This window comes from Columba livia, chromosome 20, assembly GCF_036013475.1.
Source record: "Columba livia isolate bColLiv1 breed racing homer chromosome 20, bColLiv1.pat.W.v2, whole genome shotgun sequence".
Lineage (NCBI taxonomy): Eukaryota > Metazoa > Chordata > Aves > Columbiformes > Columbidae > Columba > Columba livia.
This window is the reverse complement of record NC_088621.1, coordinates 5,426,572-5,441,018: the sequence shown is the minus strand read 5'-3', so window position 1 is coordinate 5,441,018 and position 14,447 is coordinate 5,426,572. Positions and strand designations below refer to the sequence as shown.

At 46.8% G+C, this 14,447-nt stretch overlaps 1 protein-coding gene across 1 annotated transcript; it reads right to left on the bottom strand.

Annotated features, from left to right (window-relative positions):
• Nucleotides 1–258: 258 nt before the first annotated feature.
• Nucleotides 259–13,522, bottom strand: GUSB (glucuronidase beta). Its single transcript, XM_065037029.1, has 12 exons — nt 13,264–13,522; nt 11,365–11,553; nt 10,794–10,975; nt 10,164–10,306; nt 9,475–9,662; nt 8,767–8,919; nt 6,673–6,851; nt 6,139–6,285; nt 4,901–4,985; nt 3,573–3,749; nt 2,818–2,953; nt 259–1,571 (listed from the first exon to the last, which is right to left on the bottom strand). Exons 1-12 carry the CDS (start codon nt 13,495–13,497, stop codon nt 1,414–1,416), a joined length of 1,971 nt encoding a protein of 656 aa, XP_064893101.1. The 5' UTR covers nt 13,498–13,522; the 3' UTR covers nt 259–1,413.
• Nucleotides 13,523–14,447: the final 925 nt, after the last annotated feature.

Below are 14,447 nucleotides of genomic sequence, written 5' to 3'. Positions count from 1 at the left end.
GGTACATTTGAGCAAGTGTCTTTTTACGACAGATAGACTTTTATATCCTGGGTTCTTAGTTCTATAGAAAATCTGTAAACTTAACACGGTATAACCGTAAGGAATGTTGATAGTATGTTTCTTCTTTTCTCTTAAAAACTCAAGAAAAAATGTTTTGAAGTCAGCAGTAAATATGTATGTCCTTATTGTGGCAGTGTGGAAGGTGTTGGTTTCTACTGTACCACATCTAAAGAAAAGAGAATTTTGCCACCACACAACAAAAGAGCAAATATTTTCTTTGTATTTTCTTGAGGTACTAGCAGAAGAGCCAGTTGGAGAAGTAGTAGTTGTAGGAACAGTTTCACACAATGTCCATGAATTGGAATAATGAAACTACATACTTGTGCCAAGATTCAGCAGGCAGCCTCCAGTCTTGTGGTTCCACTACAGGTGATGCTGCTCCTGGCCCACCCTGGGACGTTGCAATAAGACGTTTGCAAACTAAGTGTTCCAAGCTCTTCTGTGAGTACTGGCACAGTCTAGTCCAGCCTAGAGCCTGGCCTAGAACTGGTGTGCAGCCCAAACGGGACCTTACTACACTAAGTTACTGTCTGAAGTAGTATGCGCACATTAATTTACACATCGCTCTACCCCAGAATATCTCAGGCTGGTATCAAAACGTTTGAGATCAAATTTGCTCTCAAGGCTACTATTACTGTAGCGCATAGTGACAATTTAATATGAAGGAAGCTCTTCCACGCTGGAAGGTAAAACCGCATCTAACAGCGGTAGTTCTGGTACTGTGACTAAAATAGGTTTAAGCAAAGTTCAGTTGTAATAAATACCTACCTAACATATTCCACTTTGCTGCTATAGCTTGAATTCTGTACTGTATTGGAGTATTGGGTGGTTCATACACTTCCTGAACGCTGCGAACTCTCAGAATTTCTCAGCCAGCCACATACATTCTGTCCAGCAAGAGAAGCTTTATAAATATAAATTGTGCTCTTGTGTAATCCTGTGGACAATTTGCTGTAATCTGAGTAGTGTAGCTGTTAGGGGAGTCTAACTGGAAAACCTCACTTGCATTGGAGGGGTGTGATGTTCATTTAGAGTAACGTGGATTTTTTTAAGTCTTCAGTGTTGATTTGTATCATGTGACTTTTTTTTTGGTTTTGCCATAAACAGATACCTCAGTCAGAATCTCTAACTTCAGCTCCTTGAAACTCATTTTACTACCTGGAAACAGGAAGCCTACAGACATGACTAAGTGAGGAAACTAGTGTTTCTGATCTGCTTTGTATCATAGTAACTATTTCAAGTGGGCTAGAAATTGCATTAGACTTGCAAGACTTTAGTCAGGCATAAATATTATTTAAACAGGAATTTAATGAACAAGTTCAGCCTAGTAGCCAGCCACTATACCTTTTGATTTCATTTTAGAAAGAGGGTATGTGATTTTATTATAGGAGGAAGACAGCTTGATTCATTTGCAATCTTCCAGTATCTTTCTCTAAGAACAAATGCAGCTGATTTGGGCTGTCGTTGGCGGGTAAATATTCCTTTCTTGTTCCCCAAAACACGTGTGGTCCCTGTAGAGAAGTTATAAAATAAAGCAAGTATATATAAAATGCTCTTATATCTCCTGCTGTGAACTGGTACGACGTATGTACTAAATCAGGTTAGGTGGAAGAGACCTATGTACTTTCTTCTACACATAGTCAGGTACAACGGGGAACTCGGCAGATGTCATTTGCGTCATCTTGGCAAGATTAATTGATGTAACTGAGCAATATAGCTGCAATTTATGGTATTTACAACTGGTAAGTCGATGACAGTTAATTCAGGTGTGCCCATTAACTTGATCAGTGTTAGATTTACAGTGGATGTTCCTTCTGCCATTAGTTCCACCTTGAAATCTGATGGTGAAGACGTCGATTACTGTTTGACTGTACTGTCCTTTAGTGGTGTCTGTATCCTTTTTGCCTAGTTTAGTTTTTGTAGGAAACTAGAGAAGATGATCACAACATGTAGAGAGACTGAAATTACGTATGTGTGTGTGAACTTGTCTACATTTTCTCCATCCTCCTCGTTGATATTACTTTTCTGACAGCTGCTCCGCAATGACTTAGCTTTCTAATACCTGTATTGGTGCTCTGAAGATTATTCTTTATAGTGTTTCTCTGCCTGGAATTCCTACTGACTGTTCACTACCCTAACTCACTGTAGGTGGCAAGTGCATAACTGGTTCCTTACTGGGTCTCCTCGGAGTTGTAATAATTCAATTTGTGTGACTGACTGCTCAGTAAAGTAATGCCTCATACTTTGGGAATGCACTTATCATGTATCAATAGTGGGTGGAGTGTCATAATAGACAGTTGTCTACCAGCGTGGCATCTGGTCCTCTATTGCTAAACCTCTGCTGAGTTAATAATACAGTATTTAAGGTGCTCTGATTCTAAGGGCAGTTGTAGATAAAATTATGAAGCGAGACACATCCCTACCAGCTGACTGAAGCTCTGAATTGAGGATGGCCAAGAAATAAAGTAGCCTGGGTCTGCTCACAACCTTCCTTTGCTTCCGCCCTAGTGCAGCATCATGTGCTGGGTGGGACATGTAGGAGCTCAGGCTGGAGAGGGGACACATTAAGTACAGGCAGGACCTTCCCTCTTGGCTCTGGCCGTGCTGGATTTCATCACAGAAACCCACTATGCTCTCCCTTGGTAAGCAGAGGCCCCTTTTGTCCTACCCTACAGCACAATATTCTTTGTGTGTCATCAACCCTTTTAAACTTGACGGGAGGATGGAGAGTTGTTTAGGATATAAATATAAGCTTACCTTGATTAGTCATGAAGTCAGCAAAATTCCATATAAGCTCCCCAATCACATACTCTTTCCTCTTTTTGTCAAAAACGGAATGGTACTCTCTTAGCAGGGCTTTCTGGTACTCCTCGCTGAACATGAGAGGTGGATCCTACAGCCAGGAAAGCAAACACAGCCTTGAACAGAGGGGACAGTTAAACTCAGCAAAGCTCCATATGTTAACTTCCTATTTACCAGGAACCTGCTTCCTGAAAACAAGCTTTACAATTGCTCGGTCTTTTCATTGCTGTTGCATTAACAATGGCTAGTTAGTGGTGATTAGCAACTACTGAAATTATGGGGGAAATGCACGTAAAATACAAATGCAATGCCAGATATATTCTACTTTGGGGGAGTGTGTGGTTTTGCTTGCTCATGGTGCTTTAAGGTACAGGACTGTGCCACCCCTTTGGAGCAGGACAGCATCATGAAATGAATGTCCACTCCCCAGTGTTGTATCTTCCAATTAAGCATTTTCTATAAATGCCAAAGTACAGATTTCAGAGTGTTCAGTGCTTTTACACAAAGCTAAAATCTTCTCTTTAGGTAGAGTCTAACCTTGGGTAGTCAGTAGTAAAGCTCAGCGATTTCTGTGGAGCAGGATTACGATCCTGGAGTCTTCCAGACACTTACAAGCTAATGCATCTCAAAAGGTTCAATGGTACCATCTCTTCTAATTACGTTTTGCTGACTGTTAAGTAGAGCAGTGCTTCTTTCCACCTAACACTTACACTGTGAAGTCCGGGAACCGAATCTGCTCCATATTCACTCTGGATAATGGGTTTTTGGTAGGTTTTATACCAGTTCTCAAACTGTGCTGTGAGTTGTAGTGGAATAACTTCCAGATGGCCTGGGTCGTGATACCAGGAGAAGTAGCTGTTTACACAAATTACATCCACGTAAGGAGCCTACAGAAAACAAGGCGAGAGTATTTTGTCACAGAGCTGAAGGCAGACCACCTTCACTCATAAACCTAAATCCTCTTTTTGGTTCATTTCATGGATTACAGTTTTATTACATGTGAATAAAGTCTTTTCCCCATCACTCAGGCCCTCCCAGTGTGACGTCTTTCCCAGAAAAAACAGCAGGATAAATTTAACAAGCTAACACTGTATTAATTTGGCATTTTTCTCCCAGAATTAGGAAGTCAAAGCAAAGAGTTAGACAAGATCAACCCATTTAATTCTCAGGTTTGTTAGAAGTTTTTGCGTTGCCAAGATGTCTCTGGCTTGCTGGTACACTTAGATGTACTTTGAGTATTGGAATGTGATTATCAAGTCAGTGGTCAAATATTTTGACTAGCAACTAAATTTGTGCATCAATGGTGCAATACTAAGCATTCTGCAAGCTATATGCCATTTCTACCACACAAACAGTATGATAAAAGGGCACAAAGCCCACTAAAGATGAAGTGATGCTGTATGTAACTTGTTCAATGTTCTCTTAACATGTTTTGTAATAAAAGAAAAAAAGTTCTAATACAACATCAGTGTACGAGATCTGTTTTTTGGGGTTGTTTTCCTGTGTCTCCCCAAGCAAGTCGGAACAGGCTTGTGGGGATGGGATGGCAGTCTGTGTGCGCATCTGAAACAGCGATAGCCAGGACTAAAGCCACCAGTTTTATTTTTCTGGGGGAAAATGTATAAGATCCTTTATGTATAAGATCCTTGGTTCATGCTATGGCCACAGACATCCCAGAGAAGTGCCTTTTGGCTATTTATACAGCTCTAGGACTTCAATTATGAAGCTGGTAGAGCTTTTAGATTATTCAACATTAACAGACGTCTGCCAAAGAAGATCTAGAGCAGTTTAAAGCAGGAATTAAAGCAAAGCTTCCTTCCTTTAGACTTCCACAAGGGCTGTTAGCATTTTAAAGAGGTTTAAGCTTTGGTTTAATTGCAAGTGAAAAATCCTGAGTGTTAGTAAACACAATCAATGGAACAGCAAAACATGACAATGTTAATGGAATTCAAGGGGCCTGATCCTGCATACTTCTTCACTCAAGAATTAAAAGAAGAGGAAATTTAATGTACGAAGCTGGAAAATAAAGTGAACTTACACCAAGATCAAGAGCGTAATTAGCATCTGTCACAAAGGTTACTGGTCTGGAGGGATCGAGAGCTTTAGTGTGAGCTATCAGTGTCCTGTTTGCAAACAGTAAAGCAAGAGTTCAACAGCATGGAGAAGCACAGCCCCGTTTCCCCAAGCTCTCTGTCCTTTCGCCCCCCGCAGACACTTGGAGCTGCTTTTGGTTTAGCAGGCAGAGTACATTTCATTAAATACTGCAGGATACTTAGTGATCACCTGCCATAAAGTGCCTGCAATTCTAGCCAGTTCTGCAGGAGTATGAATATCATGGCAAAGAGGCCTTTATCCATCACAAAGTTGGTTGCTATCCCACCTAAAAAAAGACCAGAGTGAAAGTATAATATACCAAATGTGGACATGTTGATTTGTGTGTTGGTGCCAGCAGCTTGGAAGCTGGAGAAGGGACAGTGAGTTTGAAAATGATAAAAATGTGAGAGGGGCAGTGGAAATTTTCTAAACAACTCTTGCGATGTGTTCCTACAAAAGCACAAGGCAGAAAAGTTGGCTGCTTTTGAGGAAACCTTGATTGAGGGAGATGAGACAGAATGGGAGGGTCAAGCTCTGCTGCTGCCTTCACATTGCAGGGAGGTTGTGGATCATTCTGAATGAAAATTCATGGTTACCTCTTAATGCACTTACAGCTACTAGGGACAGTCCTGCCCCATTAGAGAGATGACTCTTGGCTATCCAAAGCTTAAATCTCTTTAAAAATAAAACCAAGGGGTCTGTGGAGACTTTAAGTGGTAGCTTTGAAGTGGGGTGTCACAATACCCTGCAGAACAAATCACTAGCACTCACTGAAGAATCTTCTCTTCAGAATTAAAGGCAAATTATTTTACAGCTTTGCTGTAATTCTAAAATAATTTGGCACTCGTCTTCCTTTGGTAATGGGAATATCCTGTTCCCATCAGGTCTGCTTTTGCTTGACCCTTAGGTCAAGCAGAGATGCCCAGACCATATGGACTCCTGGTAATTTGTCAGAGACTTACTGGTTTAGAAACAACAGGTTGAGGCTGTTGTGTGGTTCTGAGCCCCAGTTTAATGCATGCAGCAGTTATGCTTTTAGTGTGCATCTGTGGGTACTGTTTCAGGGTTCCCAAAAAAATGCTTGCCCTCTCTTTACTACTTCTCTGTGCCATCCTAAAGAAAGAAGATGCATCATCTCCCAAGATTCAAGCCTGAGCTCTGTGTACAAACAGACGCACTTACTTAAAGTAGTAAGCTGCTGGGAGCAGCTCCGATGCCGGCTCGTTGGCTACTGACCACATCACGACCGATGGCCTGTTCTTATCCCTGCGGATCAGCTCCTCCATCACCACAAGATGATGCTGCAAAGACTTGTTCCCAAAGCTCTCACTTAAAGACAAAAGGACATGAGACCCGGTGAGGGTATAAAATCCGTCCCCTTTTTCCTTTCCTTGTGAAAACTCAAGCCCCTGGGGTGTATAAGCACAGCTGAGCCTTGACACTGAATGTGGCTTCTGCCCAAAGCGCTGCCTGCTTCAGGGTCAAGGTTTGGGCTCATTAATTGAGCCAGACCAAGTGACACGATGGCCATGTGGCAAAACGCCCTCTGGTTGGCCAACCTCACTGGGCCCATGTGGCGCAATGGGCTGATTTCTAAATAGAGCAAAGTACGTCCATTATCAGGACAACGGGCACTGTGGATGGGAGGAGGACACTTTTGAAGCAGTTCTGAGGAACACAGAAAAAAGGGGAAGGGTCTTTCAAGCAATTGCTTACGGTATTTTAATGCCCACTCCCGGACACTCGTCGATCACCACGATGCCGTAGGCATCGCACAGGTCCATGATCTCCTCGGCGTAGGGGTAGTGGCTGGTGCGGAAGGAGTTCGCCCCCAGCCATCGCAGCAGATTGAAGTCCTTCATGACCAGGGGCCAGTCAAAGCCTTTGCCACGGATCTGCATGGGGAGACATCAGACCCCATCACACTGCCAGGCCGCAGCTTCACCTCACACCTTCGCTGGGCACGGCCGCTTCCCTGCTCACACCAGGGCATTTCCAGCCCTGGGCGCCATTACTAGTGACGGCACCACCTCCCCATGCAGCATCTGCCTCTCTGAGGGCGCTGCTGTAAGGAACGTTTAACGAAGGGATGTTGTTTTTACAAAACTGAGAGCCTGGCACCTGACCCCAGAGAGGGGGAAGGACTGAGAGACACCAGACTGTGAATGCTTGATGTAAAACAGTCACTTTGAACTAAACCTGGAATGCATACTGATACCTGTATTTTAAAAAAATCCATCTAGGGGGAAGATAAGCCAAAGAGCCACATTCTAAATAGATCGATAAGGGGAAGGGGGTTGTTATAATTAGATGAATGAAATATGTAAACATCGGGTAGTCTATAAACCCTGCAGTACCAATCAATGGGGAGCTGGGGAGGGAAACTGCAGCCGGGACTTGGGGGGGATATAAGCAGGGGCTTTTTGCCCTGTTCCGTGTGCCTGCCTTTATGTAGAACACCTGATCTTGCAAAATCGTTATTAAAATACGCTTTGCTGAGAGATCCTGCCCGGGCCTATTATATTTGCAAGGTAATTTGTTTCCTGCACTGCCACACGCACAGCCAGACCCTGGGTGTTGGCAGGAGCAGAGGGGATGCAGGTGGCAGCCAAGCTGCCGCACTCTCCCTCCCTCCTGCCACAGGTGTGACCCGGGAGGCAGGCAGGAGGCGGGCCCGGCCCGGCAGGGCTCTGGGTGCTCCTCTGAGGAGAGTCTGCACTGCGGGAGCCGCGAAGGAGGAGGACGAACCGACCCTGAGGTGAGCGGCTTGGCGGGGACGGGACGGAGCCTCTGACATGGCTGCGGGGCCGCCCTGTGGCCGGGCTGCGCCTCGCAGCCCAAACCTCCGCGCCGGAGACTTTGTCCCCGGCATTTCCCAGGGTGGGGAACCTGTGAGTCGCTATTTCCTGACTGGAAGTCGTGGCCGGGAGATTGTTGAGCTCCTCTGCCAGCACACCTGGGCTGGCCCGTGTGCCCTGAGAGGGACGTTATGATTACAGCAGGACTGGACGTGGGGTCCCCTTTAATACTGATAAATTTCACTCCAGCCCCTCCAGCAGCTCCCAGCCTGGGAGGAGAGTGAGGAGACAGACTCCACGGGTGAGAAGGGAGACAAGAGTGGTTGCTGCCTCAGCGGCACAAAGCAAGGGGACATTCTGAGGAGCATTTGAGGGAGCTGGGGCTGTTCAGCCTGGAGAACAGGAGGCTGAGGAGAGACCTTATTGCTCTCTACAACTACCTGAAAGGAGGTTGTAGCATGGAGGGTGTTGGTCTCTTCTCCCAAGTAATAAGCAATAGGACAAGAGGAAATGGCCTCAAGTTGCGCCAAGGGAGATTTAGATTGGATATTAGGAAAAAATTCTCTATGGAAAGGGTTGTCAGGCATTGGAAAAGGCTGCCCAGGGCAGTGGTGGAACCACCATCCCTGCAGGTGTTTAAAAGGCGTTTAGAGGAGGTTCTTAGGGACGTGGTTTAGTGCTAGAGTTAGGTTAGGTTATGGTTGTACTCAATGATTAATGATTCCAACTGAAATGACTCTATTTCTGACTGGAATACATGACTGGGAGACTGTTTAGCTCCTCTGCCAGCATACCTGGGCTGGCTATTGCATCCTGAGGAGTGTTATGACTATGGCAGGACACAGCATCCCCTTTAATGCTGGCAAACGTTCCCCCCAGCAGCTCCCAGCCTGGGAGGAGGGTGTGAGGAAAGAGTCCCGTTGGGTGAGAGGGGAGGCACGAGCGGTTGCTGCCCCAGCAGCACAAAGCGAAGGGACCTGAGGTGCTCCGGCTGCGGGTGCCGCACGCTTACGTCTGCGTCCTCATGCTTGTTGACGCCGTGGAAGTAGAAGGGTTTGCCGTTGATGAGGAACTGCGTGCTGGTGACGTGGACGGTGCGGATGCCGACCGGGAGCGTGTACAAGTCCTCCAGCAAGGCCCCGTTCACCTGCGCCTGCATTTTCACCTGGATTTCCAAAGGGGAGGTACAAGTGACACGCTGGGCTTCACAAGAATGTGTCATCTGCTCACAAGAGCTACGAACCCGAGCCCCTGGAAACAGCATCTCATCTGCCCTAATTTCTACACCTAAATGTCACTACTCATCCTTAACTCAGAATTTTCCAGGCTTGTGCTATGGGAGCTGAACTCCCATCTTCTAGAGTGGGAAGAAAGCTCATTATGTGGCAGAGGTTGGCAGCCTCTCAGAGACTGCTTTTGCAATATCTCCTCCCCTGCACCATCTCAAATGCTCCTTTTACAAGGGATGGATTGGACCCTAAATGTGAAGGACAAGTGTCTGAGAGCCCATGTGTGCACCCCAGGTGTGCCCATCTCTTCTCATCAACAGACCTTTGAGTTCAGCATCAGCTTGATTTGATTACTGCATAATTAGCAAAGCTACTCTGGTCACACGAGCAGGATCTGTGGGAGAAGATGAGCATGGAAGATGGGCTGTATGGCAGTTCCTTAGCCCTACTCAGAGGGAACGCACATGGAAAAGAAGAAATGTCACTGTTACCTCTAAGGAGTAGCGATATCCAGGGTTCTCATGCATCAGGTAAGGCCACCAAAGATTTGGGTTCAGGACTTGGAGCACTCCAGCTGGCCCATCGCCTGTAGCAACCACTTTCCCTTCTTGGTCACGTAAACTCAGAGACAAGGAATACAGTGTACTGCCAACAACCGACACCTGATACTGCACCATTGCTGGTTCAAAGGGGAAAAAAAGACAATCAGAGACTGCCATGAAAAGAAAAATATATGCATCAAATATTGGAGGGTTTTCACATACAGTAGCAGTAAGAAATTAGGGAGATGTAGAACAACAGAGTGGCATGAATTGAATCTAAGAGGCATGACCTCTTTGTCTTGAGGTTCAGAAGTTTCCAGCAAAATTTATATGTCGCATAATTCTGTTAGAGATAACCCTGCTTTAAGTGGCAGGAATACTGCCCCAACTGAGAAATTCTACTTTGAGAAACACCTGATCATCCTTTAACAGTCGTCTCTTGCAAGTACTTTTTTCTTATGTCATCTTAACTCTTTGCCATATTCTTGCAGCTGCTGAGCTGTGCAACAGACCAGCTCAGGTTCAAGAAAAGCCACTACGAAACAAATTCAATCAGACTTTTGCAGGATATTTTCTCTGCTGCCCTCGTCATCTCCATTTGGAGCCTGAGATAGCTGCTGTAATTGTTCTGGACCTACCAACATTGTCTGATGAAGTAGTTGTCACGGTAATGTCATCTATGTAGACAGAAGGAGTGGTGTAAAGCACAACTGGGCGATGGATTCCAGCATAATTAAAGAAATCAAACCTGATGTTCTGTACAAAATAATTCTTGGGATACCTGGGAGAGCAAGACAGGAGAAATGGCTACGTTATGTTTCATTACACAAGAACTGAAGGCAGCATATGCATGCTAGCGATGTAAAAATAGACACTAGCTGGTAAAACAGTCTTTACAACAGGATGGATCTATCTCTCAGTAGTGCTACTGCTGCTATGCTGAAGGGAATTACCAGTTAACAGACATTTAATGGATTGAATGGGTTTGATCCTTCAGGATAGCTGGTATGTGCAGCTTCCAATTGAATTCAAGCTTCTCAAATGTGCCATTGATTCAGCTTGGCAAATCACCTAACCTCAGTTTCCTTTGTATAAAATAGATGCAATGACTCAGTGTGGATTCCTCATAACGCCAAAGCCTAAACTCCTCCCTACTCGACTGATGAATTTCAGCGTAAGCTCAGAGGGTCTTATGAACCATCAGCCAAATAAATTCCCCTCTCTCATCCCTGGGATAAGCTCAGCAGTACAGCGCTTTACCAACTCACCTTGTTTTGTCATTCATGTACTGAATTGTCCCCGGAGGCAGAGTGTGCGGTGTCAGAGTGTTGTTGAGCGCAACCGTTATGCGGCAGGGGGTCCCTGGGCTGCCCTGGACAATGCTGCTTATATCTGCTTCAAAAGGGAGATGGCCCCCTTCGTGCTCCATGACTTGCACTCCATTGACCCACTGCAAGAGAAGACACCTGTGAGCCCAAGGGGCAGGGTTATTGGTTTATTTTTTTTGTTGCAAGCACAGTGCGGAGAAGGGAGGGAGCCCAGCAAAGAGTAGTTGGGAATCCCAGGAACACTGAACCTTGTTCTGGGCTCGTACTCCCTGAGGGGTCGGTCTGGCAGCCCTTTCTTTACAGGGAGCTAAGTCTGGGTCACGTACAAGCGTCACTGAGAGACACAGTTTTGGGCAGACAATGCAGCAAGGAAATATTTTGTTTACTAGTTGTGATATTGGAGTATCAGAGAAGAGAGACTGGGGAAACGATGGCCAAGTTCTTGGCTGGAGGAAAACAGCCAAGAGTTAAGAAAACAGCAAACTGATATAGAATCCAGTCAGAATCGTACCACAATGGAGTAGTAATGGGCGCTGCCGAACCGGAGCACCACTCTGGTGTTGAAATCCTCCTGAAGCCAGCGGAGAGGAAGCAGCACCTCTTTCTCGTACCAAACCCAGCCGATGTAGTTCTCCAAGCTGGGGTCTTGAGTGATATCATTGAAGCTGGCGGGCACTGGCATGTCAATCACAGGACCAGTCTGGCAGGAATTGCACAGAAAGGGAGATCACTTAAAACCAGAGATTTTACTGTCTTGGCAGTCCAACCTGGACAGCTGGAGGTGTCCCCTTCCACTAACATCCCTGCAATTCCTTTGCAGAATGGAAACACTTGGGGAAACCTCTTTAGAAACTGGTGTGGTCTGTCACAGGTCCTGTCTAAGTCCTTTTTGATACCAGGCCCAGGAGCCTCCCTGTTCCTACAGGAAGAAGCTGCTCTTGACTTTTCCCCCTCCTGATTTATGGTAGGGAAATGCTTTTATTCATGGCTCTAGTATTGCGGAACTGGAGAAGGGAAGTGGTGGAGTCACCATCCCTGGAGGGGTTTAAAAGGCATTTATATGAGGTTCTAGGGGACATGATTTAGTGCTAGAGTTAGGTTGGTTATGGTTGGACTCGATGATCCTGAGGGTCTCTTCCAACTGAAATTATTCTATGATTCTAAGGGGAAAAAGAATAAATGCCCAGGTCATTGTCTGAGCCGGGGACTTCCCACAAACTGGGTATTTGGGGCCAGATCCCCCAGGGAAGGTCTGCAGAGATTGTTTGGGATGAGTCCAGCCTTTCTCCCTCCCTGAACACAAGGCACATTCCTTAGGATTACAGTGGAATCAATTCACTTGCTTATTTTTAATATAAGGATGATAGTATTGTAATACATTTGACACTGTGGTAACCGGATGCTATTGCAAAATAGAGCTGTGCATTTTTAGCACCTGCTGCACTGGGGGTGTTGCGTACGCGAGCGCTGCAGCATCGTGCAGCTGGAGCAGTTCCCCTTTCCTACGGAAACCCTTCCATGGAGAGCGGAACAAGGAAGGGCTGGTCGCCCAGGGCTGAGCATCATGTGCGTGGCCGACTCAGCATCACGCAGTACCAGCACTGCAGAAAATCCCTGGATGGCAAAGTGGATTTTCTAGCATTCAATATAGAACAACCTTTGACTGGGATGGCCACGTGTGTGTGTCTCCTTCAAGGAGATACTCTAATGTCTAAAGTAGGCTGAGCATACACATCTCAGCCCTGCTTTGGGGAGGCATAGTCCAGGATCCCTCTCCTCTGCCTGTCTCTTTACAAAACTTCTAGCAGCACAGCATCCTTCAGCTATTCTCCTTCCACAATTTGGAAAAAAAAATGGCCAAAGGGCTAAAAGAGAAATGATGATGGGCACATAGATTTTATGCATACAATATGTAGCTTCTTTCTTTTAGTTAATGGTGTTAATTTCATAGTGGATTTCGGTTACACTCGGACTTGATTATCTGCGCTGGGATGCTCTGAAGTAGACAACTCCAGAGTGCCCTTTTCAGGCATGTTTTTATTGATTTTATGCTGCTCACTATAGGTAAAGGTTGTGCAAGGCCAGCATGGCTTTGGCGGCACAAGGACCCCTACAACAGCTAAAGGTGGCTGTGGTTCATTCAAATACTTTCTGGCTTCTGAGCAGAAGCGGGATAATCAGGCACTGCTGTAATCGATCGGCAATTCGTCTCTTAATAACCCCTCTGCAGATCGATAAAACAATTAGCGCAGGGCAGGGGGCAAAGAACAGCAGCTCCGCAACCCCGGTGGGGAAGGACGGGGGAAAAGGTGCTTTCGGGAGAGGAAGGGAGCCCGGTTCGCAGGGCAGCCCTTCCCGGAGGGGAGATCACCCCGCCGCCGCCCGCGGCCCGCTCCCGGCCCCGCCGTACCTGCCGGAGCGGCTGCCGGTACCAGCGCTGCACGAAACCGGCGTCCCTGCCCGGCGAGAAGTCGGCGCGGAAGCTCCAGAGCCCACCGAGCTCCTTCCGTTCCCGGGACGGGGTCTCCCGGGGGTAGAGCATCCCGGCCGGCGGGGCTGCCCGGCCCAGCGCCAGCAGCAGGAGCAGCCAGCAGCCCCCCACCATGCCGCTGCCCGTCCCGCCGCCAGACGCTGCCGCAGCCATGTTGGTTGTGGGCAGTGCCCGGCGCGGCCGGTCCCGCCCCGGTGCGGCGGGAGGAGCCGCTGCAGAGCCCGAGCGGGGACACCGGCGGGTGTCGCATGGGGCTGCAGGTGCCCCTAGCCAAAGCCGTCGGTATCCTGGCATAAAAACACTTGCAGGCGTTGGGCTGTGCCCAGGACTGCTGGATTTTTTGGGGGTGTGTTAGATTTTACTTTGTTTACTTTGCTTACTTATATTTTCAGAGCCACTTGCTGAAGTGGGAGGGCAAGAAGTTATTGGAAAAGGCAAAGAAGAGTATTGACGGCCACATGGCATCTTGGGGACAGGCGAGAGGATGATCTCTGTGTTGGAAAACCATATCTGTGAAGCATGGTAACATTTTCTATTTAACCCATGTCTCTCAGAACTTCTTTAGAAATAAAGCGGGGTGGAGAACAGTATCACAGAGGCAAGCAAGGAAGGAAATGCTGTCTGATTGATTTTAAGTTAACAGTACATTTATTTGAAGTCTGTGTGTGTTTCCTGGATGAGAACAGTACTCCTGCCCCAGCTGGGCTGGTGGTAAATCAGGGCAGGTGTCACACAGAGCTGGACCTGGGACCATGCAACCCTGTGCTTTGGTGTAAACCAGAGGCAAAGGTGGTTTTGTGATGGGCTGGGATGACCTGTGGGTTGACCTGCTGGCCAGGTCATCCTGTGGCTATGCAAGTTCCACTGCCAAGAGGAGTCTGGGTTTATTTTTTGTTTGTTTGGGTTTTTTTTCCTGCTAGAAGGCAGGCAGGGAAACAAAATCCTAGGAGGAGGGCAGTGATAGATGGAGATGTGGCAGCTCTTGTAGATGTTGAACCAAGCATCTCTTTTGTGGACATACACAAGCCTCCCTCAACACATGAACTGACACTCCTGCTGCTCTCTACCTACCAGCTCCCCAGAGCTTGACACCCCATAACCAG